The 19,735-nt window shown below is 38.9% G+C and overlaps 1 protein-coding gene across 1 annotated transcript in view; it reads left to right on the top strand.

The window, feature by feature from the left end:
- The first annotated feature begins 399 nt into the window (after nt 1-399).
- The window catches only part of MMP24 (matrix metallopeptidase 24), a 59,664-nt gene continuing 40,328 nt past the window's right edge, over nt 400-19,735 (top strand). Inside the window, exons 1-2 of the mRNA XM_070744973.1 lie at nt 400-525; nt 18,227-18,375. Coding sequence (XP_070601074.1) covers nt 400-525; nt 18,227-18,375 — 275 coding nt within the window. The remainder of the gene's footprint in view (nt 526-18,226; nt 18,376-19,735) is intronic.

Here is a 19,735-nt window from a genome sequence, read left to right as displayed (position 1 = left end):
TCTAAACGGTTCCCTGCCCATCACGATCCACACAGAGCCGAGCTAACTTTTTTCCTCGACTCAAATCAGCCGCTTCTGTCGCTTGACGCGTTTCGGCCGTCGTTTGGCTGAGGTCTGCCTTTGCCGCCCAATTCAGCCTTTTCTCGTCGTCCCTTCGACACCTCCGGGCGGCTTGGCTTCCTCTCTCTCTCTCTCTCTCTCTCTCTCTCTCTCTCTCTCTCTCTCTCTCTTTCCCGCCACCCGGACTCCTCCCGCCCCTGGAAGACTTTTTTTTTTTTGTTATTACCTCAAAGAAACCGAGCGGGGTTGAGTTGCATCGCATCCTCATCCCACCTCTCCGGCCGAGGCGCATGCGCGGTCGGCCAGGCCCTGCTCTTCCCTGCCTGAGCAGGTGCAGGGATGGGCCCCGCGATGGAGCGGAGGCAGCCGCGAGGAGCCTGCGGAGCCTCAGCCTGGGGATGCCGTCGCCTGCTGCCCTTCCTCAGCGCCCTGCTCTGCGCCTGTGGAGACACCCGCGTCGGTCCGGTAAGCACGGGGAGCAGCGAGTTGCCACCTCTGGTGGGTGCTGTGAGGGGCAAATGACAGGAGCGGCGGCGGGGGGGGGGGGCGCCCGGAGGAGGCTTTCCATTGCGGGTGGAGGGGGGAGCAGCCGGGCGTCGCCTCCCCAACCCCGAGTGGTCGCCGCCCGGCCCGCGCAAGAGGCTCAGCGAAGCTGGGCTGAAGACAAGGCAGGTTGAGTCATCCTTAGTGATGGGCGACGGAGCCATCCATACCAATTAGCCTTCTCCTGTCTGGGTACCAGGGAGGGGTTGGGGGGGAGATGTCCCCCCCTTTCTATGCCAGCGTGGCTGTGTCGTTACCTAAATGGAAGGGGGAGGCACATTGTAGGCCCCCCAGTCCTTTGGTGGCTGCGGTTGCGGCTGTGGCTGCCTTCCTATTTCTCTATTATAGGCTAATATTATAGGCTTTCTCTGATAAACTAATAAAAGGCAAGATAACAACCTAATACATTCAGGACGGTGGTACCCAAGCCAATATTCCCTGCCCTTGTTTTCTTCCTCACATACACTTGCTCCCCTTCCTCTCTATTATAGGGAGCAAGTGTGTGTGTGTATGTGTGTGGAAGAAAACACACTTGCGCCCTATAATAAAGAGGAAGGGGAGCAAAGTGTATGTGAGGAAGAAAACAAGGGCAGGGAATATTGGCTTGGGTACCGCTGTCCTGAATGGGTTGGAGGACTTTGCACGGAGGCAGCGATGCAAAACAGTGGAGGGCTGAGTGACTTTCTCCCAGGAGGAAAGAAGTGGCGGTGAGGAGACTGCAGGTCAAGGGAAAGCTCAGGTGATGGAAGCTCGGAGATTCAGGGGAAAGTAAAGGCAAATGGTTTCGCAGACCTATGAACCAGACAAATGGGCCGTTTCTTGGTGAGGTGGGGTGGGGGAGTAGTCGTGGTAGACCCAAAACATTTCCTGTAGTATATCCTTATAAGGATGTGCTTCCAGTTTTCTGTGGATTGACCTGCCAATGTATTACTCTACCTACATGTTATTGAATGAGTTGCTATTGTTTTGTGATAAGCGGTAGGAAAAAAAGGCACAAAGAGGAAGTCTAGCTATGTTCTTCGGGTAAATTGATGCTTTTTGAAAATTGGTTTGATCGTTATCGATGAGGTGCTGATTTTAGCTTGTGTTTCTGTTTTGGAGCTTTTCTGCGGGCTTTGGTGGCATTGTGTGAGAGACTGCTTCTGTATCAGCTCAGACAGACAAAAAACCGTGATGAAAATGCTGCTATTGAAGATATGCAGGGGGAATAGCGTCACTTATTTATTAAATTGTTATCCTGCCTTTATTAGTTTATAAGTTTATTCAAGGTGGCAGGCATGCATAAACCTCCCTCCCCTCTAATGTTTGCTCTACAACAACAACCCTGTGAGGTGGGTTGTGCTAAGAGAGAGCACAATTTGGCTGTCATGCATAAGGTGAGAGTAGAACTCAGAGTTTCCTGGTTTCTAGGCCAGCACCTTTATCACTATGCCAACCTGGCTATTAAGAAATAAAGGAAGAATTACTAAAACCATGCGTATCACATGGAAGTATACATGGATAATATTAATTATTTCTTCATTGCTTATTTGACCCCTTAATGACAATCATTAAGTGTTGTACCACATGATTCTTAACAAATGTATCTTTTTTCTTTTATGTACGTTGAGAGCATATGCACCAAGACAAATTCCTTGTGTGTCCAATCACACTTGGCCAATAAAATTCTATTCTATTCTATTCTATTCTATCCTATAACACACATTTTTAGTATTTTGAACAGTATAAAGAAGGGTGCAATTCTGTTTCTATTCTCGACATTCTTGAATATATTTTAAGGTGATATGAATTTATGATGGATCCTATAAGTCTGTGATGGCAAACCTATGGCACGCGTGCCAGAAGTGGCATGCAGAGCCATTTCTCCTGGCACGCGAGCCATCACCCAGCTCAGCTCCACCATGCATACCTGTGCATCTTCCGCCAGCCTGCTGATTTTCGGCCTGTTTCCGGACTTCTGGGAGGCCCGTTTTTCGCCCACTCCAGGCTCCTGAGGCTTTTCTCGAACCTCTGGGAGGGTGAAAACAGCCTTCCCTGAGCTCCGGAGGCCCTCTGGAAGGGGAGGGGGAAGCTCAGTGGCAGGGGAGAGTCATATGCCCATGCCTGGGGGGCAGGATGAGCATGTGGATGCGCATGGGAGGTTGTTGAGCGAACATTGCATTATGTGTGCCAGCACACACACACACACACATGTGCGCTGTCACACACGCACACACTTTCGGCATGCTAAGAGAAAAAGATTAGCCAGTGCTATAAGTAATAGGAAAAGGTAAACGAAGTCCATTTTCTGATTTTATTTGTATCCTGCCCTTATTTTTTTTCCTCATAGTTCAAGGTGGCGAAAATATCCAACATACTTTCCTCCTATTTTCCCCACAACAACAATCCTGTGAAGTTGATTGGCCTGAGAGACAGTGACCGGCTCAAAGTCATCCAGCTGGGTTTTAGGCTTTCATGGGTCTTGAACTCGTGGTCTCCTGTTTTCTAGCCTGGTGATTTAACTACTATTTCCCTTGAATTTCTTAATAAACTAAGGAAATAAAACAAGTTATTTGTGGTGGCTTGGCCATCTAACCTACCGGTATATAAAATTCTTAATGCATGACTGCATTCATACGACTGAGTCTTCTAATGGAAGCTGATGCTATACCCAAAGGTCTTGCAAAATGATGTTTAATAAGCTTATTTTGAAACTAAAGTAACTTCCTAAAAACAGTTCAAAATAAAATATTTGGCAAGAGAAAGGGGTCTGCTGCTCAAAAAAGGTAATTTTTGATAGATATGCCAAGTAATTATTTGGATCACCTCTTTTATATTAAATAACAAAAAGACATTATTCTGTTAAAAATAAAAAACAAGTATTGTAGTTATACAGATTGTCCACAAATTATGACCACAACTGAACCCAAGATTTTTGCTGCTAAATGAGACATTTGTTAAATGAGTTTTGACCCATTTTACATCCTTTCTTGTCACCATTATCATTGCATTTTCTAAGTTAGTAACACAATTGTTAAGTGACTCTGGTTTCCCCCTTGACTTTGCTTGTCAAAAGCTGATCACATGTTATGAACCAGTTGCCAATCGTCCAAATTTTGATGATGTGACCATGTGCATGCTGTAATGGTCGTAAATGTGAAAAACGGCCAAAAGTCACTTTTTTCAGTGCTGTTGTAACTTTTTATGGTCAGTAAGTGAACTGTTGTCAGTTGAGGACTACCTGTACTCAATTTAGTAGAAAAAAAATGCAGATATATACTGATTACAAAATTATTTATAATGATGCTTTATACACATGAGGGGAAGAGATAAACTTTACCATTGCTGGTTTAGATATGGCTTCAATATGCTTTTTGAAGTCTAAACCTTGAAGAAGTCATATTTTGGTCCTTTTGGCATAAATGGAGCATAGTACGCATAAATAATCTAAGTATAGGTAGTTCCCAGCTTAGTAATGAGTTCTGTTTCCAAGGTTTGTCTTTAAATCGGATTTGTATGTAAGCCGGAATAGTATTATTGTATAATACTGTATAAGTAGTATTGCGAAATGAATTTGAATCATTTTTGCATTTCACTTGAATCATTGGGTGTTTAACTTGAATTTTGCTACAATAAGCTCCATTCCTAACTATGGGGACTTCTTCAAGCAGAACGTTCTTAATCTGGGGACTTGTATAAATAAATTCTTCTGGATGGAAATAAATGATTCTACAAGCACAGAAATTGCTGCAGCATGTAGGCTTTTCCAGTAATAGTTTTGAGTGACAACTAACTATATTCACACATTTAACATGATACATACAAAAATAAATCTAAACCAGGGATATCAAACTCACGTTGTGACGGTGGCATCATGGGACATATCGAGACTTTCCCCCCCTTTGCTAAACCGAATGGCTGCATGGTCAACATGAGATGCATCCGGGCCTTGGGCCAGGAGTTTGACAGCCCTGATCTAAATGGTCTGGATATTTGATATGGAGAACTATCAAATGAGGAAGAAAGAAAAAAATATAAAAATAAATGCTGTATTTTGACCGAAAACTACAGTGGTTATTATTTTATTATTATTTATTATTATTTATTAGATTTGTATGCCGCCCCTCTCCGTAGACTCGGGGCGGCTCACAACAATAACAAGAACAATGTAAGAACAAATCTAATAATTTTAAAAAATGCTAAAAACCCCATTATTAAAAGCAAGCATACACACAAACATACCATGTATAAACTGTATAGGCCCAGGGGAGATGTCTCAGTTCCCCCATGCCTGACGGCAGAGATGGGTCTTAAGAGCTTTATGGAAGGCAAGGAGGGTGGGGGCAGTTCTAATCTCCGGGGGAGCTGGTTCCAAAGGGTCGGGGCCACCACAGAGAAGGCTCTTCTCCTGGGTCCCGCCAAATGACATTGTTTAGTCGACGGGACCCGGAGAAGGCCAACTCTGTGGGACCTAACCGGTCGCTGGGATTCGTGCGGCAGAAGGCAGTCCCAGAGGTATTCTGGTTATACTCTTAAGAATTTTTTCAGGTAGCTGGCGGGACACATTTTAAATATTTGTTATTTGAACTCTAGAAGCAGCTATTCTTTTTTTAATGCGAGACATAGATAATTAACTAACATAATTTGATAGTGTATTGTGGAAATTTTCCCTGGAATATAATTTAAAGATGGCAATATTTGGATGGATTGGCTCTGGATTACTGAATCCTAGTTTGTAGAATCTTTCTCTACTACTCATCTCTGCCACTTATTCTGCTAGATTTACCCCACATTAAGGTGTAGTCTCGTCTCCTATTGTATTAGAGAGATGCCATGTCATAGACTTTTAAGATAAGCATCAACAATGGAACCAATAGAAATGAGAAGTGAATGCATTGCTTAGGGAACATTAACACAGAAGAGCTTTATAAACGGGATTGTGAGAATAATTGGTGAATGGGAAGAAGGGGTTGACTATTTTTGATTATTAAAATGAAACATTAGTTGAATTCATATATAATACTAAACTAGTATTTTTAAGATTAAGGCTTCTTGAACAAGGTATAATTGATGCATTTACACAATGTAAAGCCATTATAGTTAAATTCACACATTTTGCTAATCTGAAAACAAAGAATTAGGATTAACTCGAGCCCTTTAGTTAATCAATAATAATGTATATTATATAATATAATAACAGCTATCTACCTTCAATGTGGTCCAATAAATAGTTCCCTTCACTAGAAAGAACCTGAGATTATCACTAATTTGAGTGTATTCTGCAGGATCCAATCTGGGACTGTTTAGTTAGTTTAGGTTTAGTCTTCTGAGCTTTTGGACTCATACTGGAGCTCATCCTCAGAGAAAATTTGATGAGCTCCAGAATGAACCCAAAAGCTTGGAAGACTAAGCCTCTGGTGACCGAACCAAATTGGATCCTACAGCATTCTCCTGGGACACATATATTCAGCTTCATTCATGAATGTTATTCTTCCCACAACTTTAAATTGGACAGGATAGAATCCATGTAAGTTGGCATCTTTCTTTGCTTGCCTCTAGAAGTATTCAGTTTAGCTCCTTAAGTACCTTCAGTAAAATGTTACATTTGAGTACTGTATATCAAAATAAATATTCTATAGGATAGCTGACCTTGGAACACTTTGTCACATAAATTTCAACTAGGACCAACTTTGCAAAGTTTTTCACCCTTGGTCAATACATTTTTATTTATCAAGGCACTTTAAGCTGATGTGATTGCCTCCATCTTCATCATAGTTTGATAACATTGCCAAAAAGGCACTAAAAGTGCCAAAAAGGCACTAAAAGTTGTTAATCTAATCTTGCGTAGCTTCTTCTCTGGAAATATTAAACTGCTAACCAGAGCATACAAAACATTTGCTAGACCAATTCTCGTATACAGCTCACCTGTCTGGAATTTGCACTGTATATCGGACATTAATACAATTGAGAGAGACCAGAAATATTTCACAAGAAGAGTCTTCCACTCCTCTACTTGCAACAGAATAACTTTTTTATTTTATTTTGTCCAAAACATAATGAAGGTTACAGAGCATATACTCATAGTAGAAAGTAACAATGAAGGACAGAGGGAAAGATATAGGAATACAATATATCATGAGAGAATAGAAGAAAAGATATAGGTAAGGAATAAGAGATATATAAGATGTATAAGAGAGACAGATAGGACAGGGGACGGAAGGCATATTGGTGCCTTACTGATCTCTAAGAAATCTGGAGAGGTCAACCGTGGATAGTCTCAGGATAAAATGCTGGGGGTTAGGGGATGACACTACAGAGTCAGGTAATGAGTTCCATGCTTCGACAACTTGATTACTAAAGTCATTTTTTTACAGTCAAGTTTAGAGCAGTTAATATTAAGTTCGAATCTCTTGTGTGCTCTTGTGTTGGGCTTAGATAGCTTAGAACTATGTCGCCTTTTATCCGATCTAAATACAGTTCATAAAAACATCTTCCAAAATGTCCTACCTGTCAATAAATACTTCAGCTTCAACTGCAACAATCCATGAGCACACAAAAGATTCAAACTCAATGTAAACTGCTCAAAACTCAGCTGCAGAAAATTCGACTTCAGCAACAGTGATCAATGCCTGGAATGCACTACCTGACCCTGTGGTTTCTTCCCCAAACCCCAAAAACATTAACTTTAGACTGTCTACAGTCAACCTCATTCCTAAGAGGTCTATAAAGGGCGTCCATAAGCGCACCATTGTGTCTACCCTCCCTGTCCTACTGTCTTGTTGTCCAAATTTACCTTCTTCGCTTTTGTTTATGTTTATACCATTCCTGCTATCTTGTACATGTTTTGACAAATAAATAAAATAAAAATAATATTACTACATTTGTCTGTAGTAATACTGTAGTTGCATGAAATACTTTTGGCAATTAGTAGGCCATGTAGTCTTCAGATTCCGTATCCAAAAGCTACTCTGGAGTTGGGGATAAGCTGGAGGGAAGTGACTGTGACACTTGAAAGTTTCTAGGTCATTTTCTGGGATTCCATAGTGGTTTTAAGGTGTTGCAAACAGGTGCTGCATTCACACTCCTTCAAGTTCTGAACCACTTTTGGGATATTGAATCTGAAGTAGTCTACAGTTGACCTCTCCCCGTTTCCAAGAGGTCTTTGAGGGGCGTGCATAAGTGCACCATTGTGCCTACTGCCCTGTCTTACTGTCCTATTGTCCTCTTTTATCATTACTTTTTACTTATGTTATGTTATGTTTATATAAACTACTATCTATGCATGTTTGACAAAATAAAATAAATAAATAAAAATTAAAAAAATAGTGTAGGAGCCCTAGCAATTAGGCTTTGGTGCTGTTTTTGTATTCATATGTTAAGTAGAGATGCATTTCTTGCAGATTGAAGCAACAGATCAAAGAACATACATTGAAATTGTTTGTGTACATTAAAATTACGGTAAATAGCATGTACCCAGATTCTCCAATTGGCAGACAACCTTTGAAATGCCCTAGAAGCAATTTTTTTATATTATAATCAATATTTCTTTCTAAAGTAATATACCAGGAGATGTAATCCTAGAAAAGTAATTGACTAGTAGCAATGAGCAATTATTGTTTACTATTTTGATAAGATCTGCTAATTTTTCTATTGATAATCTGACTAAAACTGATTTTATATATGGTATATAAATATTTTAAAAGACAGAATGTAAAAGGCACAAAACAAATGTTACATGCATATAGCTTGTTATTGTAAAAAACCTTTATTTTTGCTTTCGGCCATATTACAGATCTGTGAACATTTATCGTAATGGAGCAATGCATTTTACATTTCTAGATGCTGTTCACAATTGTTACTTTTAAAATCTTATATTTTCACTTCAGTATCTATGAAGCCACATCTATCAAAAACCTATAAAATTGGTCCTGTCCAATAGAAAGTCGCATCACAATCCTTCCCACACAGCAACTGGGAATTTGAACCAATAAATTTTTTTGGTGAGGATAGATTTTTTTGTAAATTGGATAATTATTTTCAGTGATATATATGTCTGCGATGCTAGCCGAATATCCTATTTCATGGTATTATGCTGGCACAGCAGTCAGTATATTCCAAAGGGACTTGTCCGCTGATGCAGCAAGTATTAGGACTGGCTTGTTAGTCATTGAGGCATACAATCGAAAATGCACTGTGCCCAGAGTTTACATTATAGTTTAATTATTTTAATAGCTATAAAACTGAAATGGTTGCAAACCGGTAGAGTATGTCCTGTTCAATCTGCTGATCAGTTCTGCTGCTGACTAGTGCTTTGCGGAAAAAGAAGTTGGGGAAAGCATTTATACATCACAGGTTGAAGGGGGTAAGTTTTATCTTGGAAGAAGCTTGTGATAATTTTTATATTTTGGTGTTAATCCAAAACTGACTATGACAGAGGAAATCTCTGCCTCTGATTTCATCTCCCTCAGATATAAAGCCTTTATTCTCTGGATCTTGTGCTATATAAATGGTAATTATGGTGATACAATTTATTAAAAACCTTTAGATGACTAGAATGATGAATGTGAAGGACCTTGCTTTAGACATCAGAATTGCTGCATATACTTTGTAATTGTCACTGCTTAGTTTTTAGAGAGCTATTTAAGGTCTGTTCATAGTCTAGTGAGGATTTAAAGTTTTTGACCTTTAAATACCAAACCCATAACACAAATAGATTTACAAATTTGCTTTTGTTTCAAAAACCATTTGCAATCTACGTAAGTTGGGGAAAGTTACTGTGGTTCAAAAATAAACACTGAAATCCTTTAGGCACATAAACTAAGATATTAGCTATAGTTATTATTATAATAATAATAATAATAATAATAATAATAATAATAATTATTATTATTATTATTATTTATTAGATTTGTATGCCGCCCCTCTCCGAAGACTCAGGGTGGCTCACAACAATAACAATAACAAAAACAATATAATAGTAATACAAATCTAATATTTAAAAAAGTATATATAAAACCCCAACAATTAAAACCATACAACACATGCATACCAAACATAAAATATAGAAGCCTGGGGGAGGTGTCTCAGTTCCCCCATGCCTGGCGATAAAGTTGGGTCTTGAGTAATTTGCGAAAGACAGGGAGGGTGGGGGCCGTTCTAATCTCCGGGGGGAGTTGATTCCAGAGGGCCGGGGTCGCCACAGAGAAGGCTCTTCCCCTGGGGCCAGCCAAATGACATTGTTTGGTCGACGGGACCCGGAGAAGGCCAACTCTGTGGGACCTAATTGGCCGCTGGGATTCGTGCGGTAATAATGTCTAAAAAACAATACAAATATTATCATCCATGTATGAATTAAATTCATGCATAAGATTTGCTATATTGTTTCTAACTTGGATCATAATTTTTCTAAAGTATTTATTCAAAGAAAGACACGATGGCAGTTCTTATTTTAAGGATGAAAAATGGAAAGCAGATTTCTTTTATATAATATATATTATAATGCAAAAATTCCATTTTCAATTTAAACAATGTGTTTGTTGTCAGAGTGCTTATACATACATACATTAATATTATACTTTCAAATTTAATTATATTTATTTAATAATATTTTAAACTTTTTTAATATCTTCCATTTTAATATTAATCATACAAGCGTCAAATTAACCAAAAATATTATTGTTTACTTTTTCATATTTGCCATATTTCCCCAAATTTTACAATCAAAACAATTTTTTCCCTTCTTTCTTCTCATCTTCCTACTTCTCCCTTCTTCTCCTCTTCTCTCCTCCTTTCTCTCACCATTTTCATCTTTCTTTTCTTTCCATCTCTTCTTTCCCCTCTGTACCTTTTTCTTCCTTCATCCTCTCTTCTTTATTCGGCCTTTTTCCTATTCTCTCTCCTACTTCCCTCCAATCCCAAATATTTTTCTGTAAGCAAGATCAATCCATAGCTGAACATCATTTTTCCTTTTGTCCCTCCTTTTTCTTCTACCAAATTATTGTAGTATTCTCTTTCCACCAGCAGATGGCATCCTAAAACTCCCCATATACATAAATCAGCTTCCTGTTAAAACTTCCAAAAATATTTTAAATCCAAATATAAAATGTTTTCTTCTTACTCTTTGTTCGCTTTTTAGTTGTTGTTTTTTAAACTTTCCCCAAATCCAATTGTAACAATCACAATCCTTGGGCTTTAAATGTTACAATATCCATTTGTGGTTTTTCCCCACCCTCCATTATAATACTGTACTCCTGATTGCCAATTAACTGTGAATTTCTGCTTTAGGGTCTTTTATAGTTTCTTATTAAAGTTTCTTTTTATCTGTAAATTGATCAGTCACTCACCTGGTGTCATCACCTTTTTCACTCCTTTCTCCTGCACAATACTTAGATCAAAACAATCTTCACACCCCAACAATGCACATTTTCTTCTTTGATGTAGCCACCCTAGCTTCTTAGGGTTTCAGAGGGTTGAACCGACTCTCAGGGAAATTGCCTTTTCCCTATTGGTATCGGCACCTGTCTCTTTATCCACTGTCTCTCCAGAACAGTTTAGGTCAATAAAGACCCCGAATCAGGTGAGATTCAACATTTTTCAGGAGCCCCCGAAGAATCCTTCATGTTGCCATGGCGTTGGCCATGCCCCTCTCTGGAAATATATTTCTAATTACAGTGATGTGATTTCTTTGCAATTATCTATAGTTTTACAATAGTTTGGGGTATTTTTAAAGCCTTCAAGTCATTGTTGATGGGCAGGGACTGCCTGGAATAATCCCTGCAATTTTCTTGACTAGATTTTTTGAAAGTGGGTCACTGTTGCCTCTTCTTAGGGATAGAGAGAGTGGACCAAGGTCACCCACTTGGTTTTGTGCCTAGAGTGTGACTAGAATCCCCAGTCTCCCAGTTTCCAGCCTGATGCCTTAACAACGTCACCAAATCGGCAGTATATTTTATAGTAGTCCATAAATTTACAATTCTTCTGCAGCTGCATCTTAGGAGAAAAATGTGAACTCTTGTGTTTATTTTCTTTATGATAATAATTTAAATAGAATAAATTAAACTCTTCCTTTGTACCATCTAGAGTTCTGGTTTTAAGATGATAGCCATATAAATATTTTAAACACAAACGTACTTGATAATTATAATAGACTATTATTTGATACCAAAGTTCAGGATTAATAAATGAGAGTAATTGCTTTTAGATACTTAGCATCCTTGCCTCTACTCCTATCCTTCCCAAAGGTCATAATAAGTCCTTGATATTGCATTTACTACAAGCAAACTAAAATGCTTATCTTAGAATAATATGCTTTTATTATCCTTTGTAAGGACAGATAAAGGCCCTTCTCCATTATCTCTAAATGGACAGGTCACGTATAAGGAAACTTAAGTAATATTCATGACAGGATATTCTATGATGGCGAAATAACCAGTCAGCGGTTTATAGGACCTTATAGAGGACAGAGCAACTTTGTATATGCGAAAAATATAAACTTTAACCTTATAAAGCAAAAGCATATATTAAACCAAGGGGAAATTGACACATTGTCTCACCCATAATTATCCTGTTGCCAGCTTTGGTCCCTATAGGACAGATCCAACAATTGTTGCTGAATAAATATATTTCTCTTTATTGGTTGGTCTCCTCTACTGGTTAGCCCTGACTTAACGACAGAAATTGGGAGTGGAATTTCCATCGCTAAGCAATGAAATCATAAAGAGCAATGCCATGTGATCCCAGCACTCTCTGCTGATGTTGTTAAGCAAGGATCACAGATATATGGTATTTTCTTGGCTGGGTTGGATTTTGATGTCTCTGGATTTTAGATCTTGCTTTTGAAGCTCAATATCTCAATCAATTTTGAAGCTCAATCAACTCTTCCAATCTATTTTTTGAACAGATGCCTCTTTGCTTTGGATTGAGGGCATTACCAAGTGTTTTGTCAGTTGAAGCAAGCGTTGCTTCTAATCCCTGTCCTTGGACTCCAAATACAAACTGGGCAGATATGATCTTGTAGACGACCCTCACTCTGTCAAGGACCATGGAGTACTCATTTCAAAAAATCTAAGCCCCAAAGCTAGCTATAGCAGCATTGCCAAAAAGGCATTAAGAGTTGTTAACTTAATTTTATGAAGCTCGTTCTCATTGTACTAACATTGTACTAATAACCAGGGTATGCAAAACCTTTGTCAGACCAATTCTCAAATATAGCTCATCTGCCTGGAATCCATACTGTATAACGGATATTAATACGATTGAGCAAGTCCAGAGGTATTTCACTAGAAGAGTACGCCAATCCTCTGCTCACAATAGAATACCTTATGCCACCAGGCTTGAAATTTTGGGCTTGGACAATCTGGAACTATGCCGCCTACAGTCTGACTTAAGCTTAGTACACAAAATTGTCTGCTACAGCATCCTACCCGTCAGTGACTACTTCAGCCTCAACCACAATAATACACAGGAAAACAATAGATACAAACTCAAAGTAAACTGCTCCAAACTCAATTGCAGAAAATATGACTTCAACAACACAGTGGTCAATGCCTGGAATGCACTACCTGACTCTGTTACATTCTCAACCCCCTAAAACATTAACCTTAAACTGTCTACCGTGGACTTCACCCATTCCTAAGAAGTCTGTAAGGCGGTGTGCATAAGCGCGCCTACTCTTCTTATTTATTCATACTCATTTCTTACGTATATACCTATAGCTGTTTATACTTATATGTTAATATGTTATGTTCATACTTATACTTGCTTTCTCACATGTGCTAAACTAAACTAAACTCTTTGATTATTCTTTATCCTTTATCCTGTTAACCATGAACATGTGATACAGTTTTTGGTGTCTTTGTTTAGCCTCCTGGTGACTATCTTCACCCATTGATGTAGTACTGGTATTTACAAATTAGATGTAATTGCTGCTGCCTTTCCACCCCATCTTTGTGCTTTTCAAGCTACAACCCTTTTAGTGGACAAATTCTCTGAACTTCTTAGGGCAGGGGTATGACATATGGACTTCAACTCCTAGAATTCCTGAGCTAGCATGATTGGAATTCTGGGAGTTGAAGTCCACAAGTCATAGAAGAGCCAACTTTGCCTACCCCTGTCTTAGGGGATCTGCTTAGCCATATAGGCTCCTCCCTGTAGGCGTAGGCTTCTGTCTTATCACCTACACTTGCCCTTGACTCCCCAAATTGATGACCAAATTGGAAATGGCATTCCTAAACTCTCCCATTGTTACTGTTATCAATTCTTTCTCCCAAGACCCTACCTTACATTTACTGCATTTTTCAGAGTATAAGACACACCTTAGTTTTTGGGGAGGGAAATAGGGGGGGGGGAATCTGCTTACCAGGTATTCATCTGGCTAGCATCTTTAGTCTGATCTGCTTCAGCACATTATTTTATCCCCTAGTTAGGACTTTAAAAAAGCCTTATTTGGAGCGAGTAACAATGAAAGAGTTTGCAAACAGGTAAGAGTTGGGAACATTGTTAGCACCTGGTTTAGCACCTGTTTAGGGGTGGAAAAAAAACATTTGGAGCAAGTTAGAGCAATTAAAAAACCCCTGCAAAGACTTAGTGCTTGGAAAACATTCTTCACAGAGAGTAACAATGAAAGAGCCTGCAAGGTAAGACTGGAAAATTCATTAGCACCTAGTTAGGGCTGGGGGAAAAAGGCTTTAAAAAAAGCTACATTCAGAGTATAAGATGCACCCAAATTTTTAGCCTCTTTTAGGGAGGAAAATGGTGTGTCTTATACTCCAAAAAATATGATACATCTTTGACGTATAACTATTCATTTAAAGACTATACAAAGGACTAAAAAATGAATTACAACTTTTTCATATTTATGACATATGATCAAAATCCAGATATTTGGCAACTGACATATATGTATGATGGTTGCAGTGTCCCGGGATCAGGTGCTCATCATTTTGCGACCTTCTAACAAGAAAACTCAGAAGCCAGATTCACTTAACAATGGATTATTAAATGTTATTAATTTAACAGCTGCATTGATTTACTTAACAACTGTGGCAAATGAAGTCGTAAAATGGGACAAGCTCACTTAACAGCTGCCTTGCTTAGCAATAGAAATTTTGGGCTCAATTGTGGTCATGAGTTGAGGACTGCCTGTACCCTATCTCCTGCTGAAAGTTTTTTTCACTCAGGATTGCTTTTTTATTGCTTATAAACTTCTATTTCACCCTGATACTCAGTAAAACCCCACTTCAAATGCTGCTTACTTACCCCCCGCCTAGGAAACAGGGTGCTGGATATGTGGGTAGGCACTCCTTTTGAGTGTATTAAATTAAGTTCTTTGCTTCTCTTTGCTTCTGCTCAAGTTGGTGAGTTACATGCTGTGACTTAAGCTTGTCTTTTAACCTCTAGTTCCTCTATTAATATTTATACAGACAGCTGTTATTGTTTTGAAACTATATCACTATGGCCATCTTTGCCAAAACCATGGGTTTCTCACATCCTCTGGTTCTTTGATTCAGAGTGCTGATTTGTTTCCATTTTACTTATGCCATTCCTCCCTCTACTGCTGCTGCTGCTGTATTAAAATAAAAAGGCTATTCTCACTGGCAATGAACTTGCTGATTCTTGTGTTAAATATACTGGTCTCCTGTGGTTTCTATACAGAGTACTTTCCTACTTCTTTTGCTGTCTGCTCAAAACCTGGACCTAGCCTGGAAGAAACAAGATGCAAACAGCATATTTTCCTAGCCCTCATAGAGCTTTTCCGGCTCCAGATGGTCTTCTGCCCTAGGGCTGTCAAAGTTCAAACTGGTGGCCCACGGGCCATTTATGTTACACGTACTCCATGCCCATTTCAGCTCCATGAAGGCAAAAAACATTGCGATAGGTCATATGACATCAACGTGACATGGCGAGTTTGACACCCATGTAAGATGATCCCTCACATTGGTCTACTTCTCAATTTAAGCTACAGAACATACATTTTGTTAATGTAATGTGGTGGCATTGTTAGAATGCTGGCAAATGGATTTCAGTTTGATTTGTGATTGATGGTGTTTGTAAGTTAGAGTTCAAATTAAGGCACAAATTAATGTGGGATTGACTACAAGTAACTAAAGTAGACTGGTGGGTTTTTTTTCTTTGTCCTAATATTCATGGACAGTTTTTATATATATCTACATTTGTATGTAGAAGTTTGATCTTCTAGGTCAGGGATGTCAAGCTCAATTTCATTGAGGGCTGCATCAGGGTTGTGCATGGCCTTAAGGGGCCAGTGTGGGTGTGGCCAGCTCAACATCACTCATGTTGGGGGTGCCTGTGGTGCCTTGAGATGGGCTCCCGAGCTTTGTTTTCAGCTGCAACGGCCTCCTGCAACCGTCTGCTAGTGAAAACAGAGCTTGGGAGGGCTGCACACAACCCTTCAGAGGTCCATTTTCACTGGCAGAGGCAACACAGGCTAGTCCTTTGCTATTTCCAGGGTGGCCCCATGGGGCAGATCTAAGAACTCTGTGGACCGGATTCAGCGCCTGGGCCGTGAGTTTGATACCCCTGTTTTAGGCAATCATCTCACTATTACTTTATCTTCCTCTATATCTCTATAGAAGATATAGGAGGCAGTGTTCCCTCTAATTTTTTGGGGTGGGTGGGTGGAAAAGTATAGTGTCTGAGCGGCAGTCCCTTCGGGACTGGGCGGCACAGAAATAAATAAATAAATAATAAATAAGTAAATAAATAAATAAATACTGTGTGTCTATAACAGTGAGCTCATAATAGGGCAACTCTATCAATATCAAAATGCCACTTAAATAGTTGAGCTAGTTTCAAACTAGATTTTGATTTTCTTTCTTTCTTCCTTACTCCCATTCTTTTTCTTTCTCTTTTCCTTCCTCTCTTTTTTCTATCTGTTTCTCTCTCTTCCTCTCTCTCTCCTTCCCTCTCACTCTTTCCCTCTCGGCTTCTGGGCAGGTTTGGAAAACTCTGAGTTGATGATGATTTTTAAGTGAGCGATTGCTCACTGCTCAGTTTAGAGGGAACTATGATAGGAGGACCCAGATTGTTGGGGGCAATATGCTGACTCGGTAAACCACCTAGAGAGGGCTGGAAAGCACTGTGAAGCAGTACAGTATATAAGTCTAAGTGCTATTGCTATTGCTATTGCTATACAACTATCTCAGGGGTTAATAGAAGAAATTGGTATCCGTGATGCTTTAGTTAATGAACAATATATATCAACCAAGCTTCAATGTGTTGTGTTATTTGTTTATACTTTAAGACATGTGAATTTCTGTTAATAGCCAGAATGCAAAAGGAGGTGGATACTTTTTCATAAAACTCTACTGTACTGAACATTCAACATTTCTCCTTAGAAATCTCGAATAGAGCTCACAGTCAGCTGGTTTCTAGCTGAGTATCCTTAATCACAACATCAGTGTTTCTCAAACTTAAGAACTGTAAATTGTCTGAATTTTAATACCCAGAATTCCTCAGTCATCAATTCTGGGAGTTGAAATCCATCCCCCTTAAAATTGCCAAGATTGAGAAATACTGCACTATGTCAAACTGGTTCTTGAATATAGTCTTAAGCAATCTTAAATATTCATATTTCAATCCATTGTTTCCATTTTTGTCACATCTTTGGTTATATCATACCTTTGATTTGATCTAGTATACCTTCTCGGTGCGGATGTTTCTTAGCCAAACCACAGTAAAGAAGCCACAATATGTCAAATGATCTCTGAAGAGACTTTATATTTGGAAAAATGTTAGACAAACTGAATCTGTAGTCAATCATATTTTTCTGCATAAAATAAGCCTAGCAAATGAAGTGAGAATTGTGTTCTGATACAATATCTGAATTTGCACATACAACCAGAAAGTTACCTATAAAGTTGATAGGACAACATTACCTTTTCCAATTACATTCTTGTTATCCTATGGAAGGAGGAAGAGGGAGATTATGATCCCGCTATATAGAGCGCTGGTGAGACCACATTTGGAATACTGTGTTCAGTTCTGGAGACCTCACCTACAAAAAGATATTGACAAAATTGAACGGGTCCAAAGATGGGCTACAAGAATGGTGGAAGGTCTTAAGCATAAAACGTATCAGGAAAGACTTAATGAACTCAATCTGTATAGTCTGGACTCTGGAGGACAGAAGGAAAAGGGGGGACATGATCGAAACATTTAAATATGTTAAAGGGTTAAATAAGGTCCAGGAGGGAAGTGTTTTTAATAGGAAAGTGAACACAAGAACAAGGGGACACAATCTGAAGTTAGTTGGGGGAAAGATCAAAAGCAATATGAGAAAATATTATTTTACTGAAAGAGTATTAGATCCTTGAAACAAACTTTCAGCAGACGTGGTAGATAAATCCACAGTAACTGAATTTAAACATGCCTGGGATAAACATATATCCATCCTAAGATAAAATACAGAAAATAGTATAAGGGCAGACTAGATGGATCATGAGGTCTTTTTCTACCGTCAGTCTTCTATGTTTCTATGGTTATCCTCATAAAACATCAAAAAAGGTGTATATATCAACAATTGTGGATTCATGTTTCAACTAAAAATGAAACAAGCCAATTTTTTATATATGCTGTTAAATTGGGCTGTGTTTTAAATCTGATTTTCCTTTGTCTTATTTTTCAGAGTTGGTTAAAGGCCTATGGTTATCTGCTTCCATCTGATACAAGAATGTCTGCTCTGCTCTCAGGAAAAGTTATGCAGTCTGCAGTCACCACTATGCAGCAGTTTTATGGCATCCCAGTCACAGGAATGTTGGATCACACCACTATTGAGTAAGAATGATTTTTTGAAGATTCTGAAAAATAAGGTTCTTGCCCAGACCGTTATCTGTAGCATCATGAAACTTTAAAATGTGAGCCTAATACATGTGCTTGGCATATGCATATTCTCTAAGAATGAATATGATCTGAAATCTCCGTCAGGCTGCCAACCATGCCTCTTTCATCACTTAGATCCACATTCTCAACCTTGGCAATTTTAAGATGAGAGGACTTCAACTCCCAGAGTTCTCAGAATAGTCAGAGGTAATTAACTTCACATCTCAAAGAATTTATCCAAGGGTTTGTACTGATTTAACAATTGGTAAAGCAAATATTACATAGGTCATGAGATAAAATGGCAATACAAATGATATACTGTATGGTGCTACCTGGATGACCATTCATAGGTTTTAAATGTTATTGTATATGTGTACTGGTATTACGGTCTTATACTAAAGGCCAGTGATGGTGCACCCTTTTTTGCTCAGGTGCCAAAAGGGTGGCGTGTGTGCCCACACCCATAATGCAATGCCCTCCCTGAAGCCTCCTGACCTCCAGTAGGCCTGTTGGGCAGAGTGGAGGCTGTTTTTGCCCTCCCCAGGCTTCAGGAAAGCCTCCGTAGCCTGTGGATGGCGAAAAACAGACCTAATGGCCCTACCAGAAGTTCAGAAATGATATGTGTGGTGCCCAGTTTTTGTCCTGGTCTTCTATTTTGCAAGATGTAGGCTTTTTTAATTACGGTTTTGATCCTTCATTTTTGGAATGGAAAAGTAACTTCACCGCAAATGTAGCAGAAATTATCAGCTTTATTTAAACAGGTTCAAGGCATAACTAAATTTACTGGCATAAAACAATATTTAAAGACAGTTGCCAAGCAATAGATACTTTGACTTTTATAGAATTTGATGATGTATTATTGGCTAATATTGCAGCATCTTGGTACGCGTGGCGGTTTTCTATTGGTCACCAATATTGACTATGTAATCTATGGTGTAAGTTCTATCATGCATTTTATAAACCTTACTTCATTAGTTGGTTGCTTATATCATGTAAACTGCAGCCAATATACATTTTAAAATGTTATTTTCATTTTCAGCACCCCAAAATTATGTAAGAACTTGCAACTTTTTATCTGTAGAACAGTGATCTGTACATAGAAGAACTATGGAACCTGGCTTGCATAGGTCTTTTTTTTCCTTTCAAGCTTCCAATATACTGTATACCATAGTACAGAAGTCATTTTGTACAGTATTTCTAAGTGAATTGATGGTGTCATCAGAAATAATGCCTTTACTGTGCAATCCACAATCTCATTTTTTTAAGAGAACCCAGTTTCCATTACCTTCTATTACAACTTTCTTATTTTCCCCAT

This window comes from Erythrolamprus reginae, chromosome 3, assembly GCF_031021105.1.
Source record: "Erythrolamprus reginae isolate rEryReg1 chromosome 3, rEryReg1.hap1, whole genome shotgun sequence".
Taxonomy (NCBI): domain Eukaryota; kingdom Metazoa; phylum Chordata; class Lepidosauria; order Squamata; family Dipsadidae; genus Erythrolamprus; species Erythrolamprus reginae.
This window is presented reverse-complemented; position numbering and strand designations above follow the sequence as displayed.